This window comes from Sorex araneus, chromosome 6, assembly GCF_027595985.1.
Source record: "Sorex araneus isolate mSorAra2 chromosome 6, mSorAra2.pri, whole genome shotgun sequence".
Lineage (NCBI taxonomy): Eukaryota > Metazoa > Chordata > Mammalia > Eulipotyphla > Soricidae > Sorex > Sorex araneus.
The window spans coordinates 121,373,051-121,377,514 of NC_073307.1; the positions used below are offsets into that span (position 1 = coordinate 121,373,051).

Here is a 4,464-nt window from a genome sequence, read left to right on the forward strand (position 1 = left end):
AAGAATTGGGGGATGCCCGGGTCCCACAGCTTCAGCACGCCGTGGGGTCTCTGGTCCCATGCCGGAATTAGTTCAGTGGGCTGCTTGGGGTCCGAGGGCGCTCCCTCGGGCCCCTCCATCATGCTCCTTCCACAGCCGGATCCAAAAGGAAGCACACGTGGGGGAGGTGGGTTTAAGTATCTAACTGCGGTGGGCGGGGGTCGCCGCCCCCGCCCCCTGGGGACTCCCGCAAGCGCGCTCACGTCCTGTTTTGGCTGAATCGGCGACTCCGTTTTGCGCTCAGGAAAACCGCGGCCCCTGCGCTGTGCTCAGAAGGGAGGAGCTGAGAGAGAGACAGGTTAAAAGAATTGGGGGATGCCCGGGTCCCACAGCTTCAGCACGCCGTGGGGTCTCTGGTCCCATGCCGGAATTAGTTCAGTGGGCTGCTTGGGGTCCGAGGGCGCTCCCTCGGGCCCCTCCATCATGCTCCTTCCACAGCCGGGTCCAAAAGCTCTCCACCTAATTTCTGCACTCCATTCTTGTCCAGAGGTTTCACTCATGTCTTGAAATAATAGCCTGAATCTTTGGCAGGTTTGTAGTCAATCTTTATGGGTGCTTTATATGTTTTGAATATTCATCCTTTGTTTCATATCTTGTATGCAAAATTTCCCATTCAATTATTCTTTTTCATGTTTAGCCCATGTTTTCCTTGAATTGCAGAAATTTTTTAGTTGGATGGAGTCTCATTTCCTTCTGTTTGTTTGTTTCTTTTTTCTTCAGCACCTAAATTTATTAGAAATGAGGTTAGGGAAAAAGTGACCCATGCAGAAAGAGTAACTCCAGATCTTTAATACTACAAAGTAGAGAGAGCAAACAGATATAAAACCACTGCTCCAGGTAAGTCATTGGCAATTATTTGTAGACTTCCACATGCAACTTCATTTATGTTATCCAGATATGTCCCTTCTGATTATTTATCTGTAAAGAATCAAAACAGTCATGGAAAACCTTGAAAATGAATGTTAATAGCATATTTTTCTTTGTTAATAACAGATTTTTCCTTGTTAATGGTAGAAAAATAGATGTTTACCTTTATTGCATATATGAAGATAAACAGTGGTTCATTACTACTATGAAATAGGATTCAACTTTTAAAAAAGACAAACCCAGATACCTGAAATGCGATGACAAAATATCTGAATATTTGAGACTACAGAATGACTCTGAGATGGGAATCATTGCTTCTTCCTGACATTTCCAGAGTCTTCTGAGGAGGATGGCCATCACTTCCATTTTCCCCAGGAATGTCCTGCAAAGCCCTCTGCAGAATTACTTTGAGGCTCCTTCTAAGCTGTATTTTCTGCTTTCTGTAGGAGCCAACAAAGAAGTAAATGATGGGATTGGCACAGCTATTGACACAGGATAGTACCTCTGTCACGAGATGAAATCTAAAGATGTGTATATTATTCCATATTGGCATCCAGTTTAGAAGGAACCAGCAGATGCCCCAAGGTAGGCCACATATGAGAAAGACCAGCACTGTGAGCCCAATGATCACATACAGCCTAGTCGGCTTCCTCTTCCGGGAGCCACAGAGCAATCTGGTCAGCAACACCAGGCTGGATACAAATAGAAGCACAAAGGAGAAAATCAGCCACGTGGCAATGCTTAGATCAGTTAGCTGAGACAAATATTCATCACGTTTTCCACTCAGGAAGCCAGAGAATTCCAAACTTAGGATACTTAGGAGCAGGGACAGGGCCCAAAGCAGGGCACACACAACAGCAGATAAGTATTTTGGGCGATGGCTATAGTACCAGATGGGATGCAGGACAGACAGACAGCGTTCAATGCTAATGGCAGTAATTATGCTCAGGCTTGCAATATAGGGAAAGATATTTAAGTTCAAAAATAGAAGAGTGTGTTCATTATACAACTCTAATTCTGTGGAGAGTGATCTAATGGACAATGTCATCCAGATGAAGAGAAAGACAAAATCGGCTGCTGCCAAGTTGAGGATGTAGACGGAGAAAGCATTCCTCTTAATATGGAAGCTCAGGAGCCGGAACACAACTGCATTTCCTGCCAGCCCCACCAGGGTAACAATATATTCCAGAATCTTTGTGATCGTGTAAGTCTTCTGGATTTCTTGTAGAAAGATCACCCAGTCGATTCCATTCTGTGGTGTGCTTACTGTCACCCAGCTTGTCACAGTTCTATCCAGGTTCAGATATTCTCCAGTGGTGTTCCTGGGAACATAAAACATACAGAAGAAGAGGTTTTATTATCATCACTGATTCTCTTGGATATATTGCTGCCCGTGCTGCATCCCATGAAGTGACATCCATATTATAGAAGAGAGAAACAGAAGCTGGAAGAGATTAAAATAGTTTAAGGAGTTCACACAATTTTGGAGTCCTCTAATTGGATTTAATCTAATATGATTTGATCCTATCTTTTTTTTCTGAATTGCAATTATCCACAAACTGGAAATATTCCAAGTTCCTGATTTTCCCACTTCCTAGGCCATGCCACATTGCCACATTGCACTCCAGGGCAGGCTGTGAGGGACAGCAACAGGACTCTTGTGCCCAAAAGATCTCCCTCTGTTCTCACCTGAGGTCTCCTTCCCAGGTCACCAACTCTGTATCACTAGACAAAGGAAGGAATAAGAGCCTGGTATGACTGGTCATTCAGTCCCCTCATGTCAGCCCTCTGAAAACAGCAAGCTCTCTTTCATGAGCTTTAGTATGTTCCAAATACCAATCATTTGTGACAGACACAATGGGTAGTTAAGAGAATCTATTCAACAAATAAATAAAGAATTAGTGAGGGAGAAGTTTCAAAGAAAGGTAAAGTTGGATCAAATGTAAAATACACATCAAAAGGAATAGTCACCATATTAAACATGTATGTAGTAGGAATAAGAAAAGATTATATTTCATTATACTGTAGAAAGCTTTCTCTTATTTCTTTGAGTGTATTCTTTTTTTTATCTTTTTTGTTTTCTTTGAGTGTATTCTTTACACTATCATAATAATTACTTCTGACCTCTATGGGCTGTAAATCTAAAAGACTCTGGTTCTGGCTCATGGAAAGTGTATGATGAGAATTAAATTTTTCTTTTAATAATCATTTTAGTATGGAAAAGATCAGGTTGGCAAAGGGGAATTTGGGTTAAATCAGTGGCTGCATTATTTACTGAATTCTGTTGTTTATGGAGGTATAGAGAGAAATAATGTTTTGAGTTTTTAATAGGCATTTTTATAAAGGTATCCTGCAGAAGAAGTGGGATATTGGAAAGCTTCCTTTACATAGAGTTGTTTGGGATTAGACTACAGATGCTCGCAAACACAGACACTGAGAACAAGCCACAATGCCCAAAAGTAGAGAGAGTATGAAGAATATTGTCTCCCATGGAGGCAGGGGGAGGGTGGGAAATGGGAGGGTCTACCTGGGATATCAGTGGTGGGGAATGTGCACTGGTGAAAGGATGGGTGTTTGATCATTGTGAGACTGTATCCCAAACATGAAAGCTTGCAACTATCTCACGGTGATTCAATAAAATTTAAAAAAAAAAACTGCATATGCTCATGTGAGTTCCAACTAGAGAGTAGATGGCAAGATTATTTGAATAAGAGCTATTGTTTTTAAGGTATTCAAGATAAAATCTCTCTGAAGTTCTTTTAAAAAATTAAGCTAATAGTTAAAACTGTGGTGACAGTAAGGTCACTGCAAGGTTATGTAGAGAGTCTTTTTGGCTATCAGATAATGTCTGATGACTGAAACATTAGGAGAATGTGGCCAGAGAGAAACACTCCTAGATGTAGGAACTTAAAACTTCTACTTAATACTGGAGCATGTAAAACAACTAAAATGAATGAAAAAGAATAAAATATTAATTTCTTGCCAAAATTTTCACTTAGAGAAAGGGAAACAGGGGGGGAGGGATGTTGGGTTTACTGGTGGTGGAGAATGGGCACTGGTGAAGGGATGGGTTATCAAACTTTGTATGGGGGAAACATGAGCACAAAGATGTATGGATCTGTAACTGTACCCTCACGATGACTCTCTAATTAAAAATAAACTAATAAAAAAAAGAAAAAAAAGAAAGGATTTTCCAATACAGGCCCTTAATGATCAGCCTATAGATTTTTGACTAGTCTGCCTTATTCCTCAGGGTGAACCCTTAAAGGTAATAAAATTGAATTGCAATCAGTATTCTTTGAAAAAAAAAAAGAAGTACCAAGTGCTTGACCAATCGGTCCCATGTTTCATGAAAACAACATCTGTGGTGCTCCTTGAATAGATTGTGTCAGAATGTTTTCCCTTAGGGGCTGGAGTGATAGCACAGTGGGTAGGGCATTTGCCTTGCACGCAGCCGACCCGGGTTCAAATCCCAGCATCCCATATGGTCCCCTGAGCACCGCCAGGGGTGATTCCTGAGTGCATGAGCCAGGAGTGACCCCTGTGCATTTCTGGGTG

The 4,464-nt window shown here is 41.6% G+C and overlaps 1 protein-coding gene across 1 annotated transcript; it reads right to left on the minus strand.

The window, feature by feature from the left end:
• Window positions 1-1,189: 1,189 nt before the first annotated feature.
• MGRG2 (mas-related G-protein coupled receptor member X1) lies at window positions 1,190-2,245 on the minus strand. The gene has a single exon (XM_004607947.2). It carries the CDS (start codon window positions 2,243-2,245, stop codon window positions 1,190-1,192), a length of 1,056 nt encoding a protein of 351 aa, XP_004608004.2.
• Between the last annotated feature and the right edge of the window lie 2,219 nt (window positions 2,246-4,464).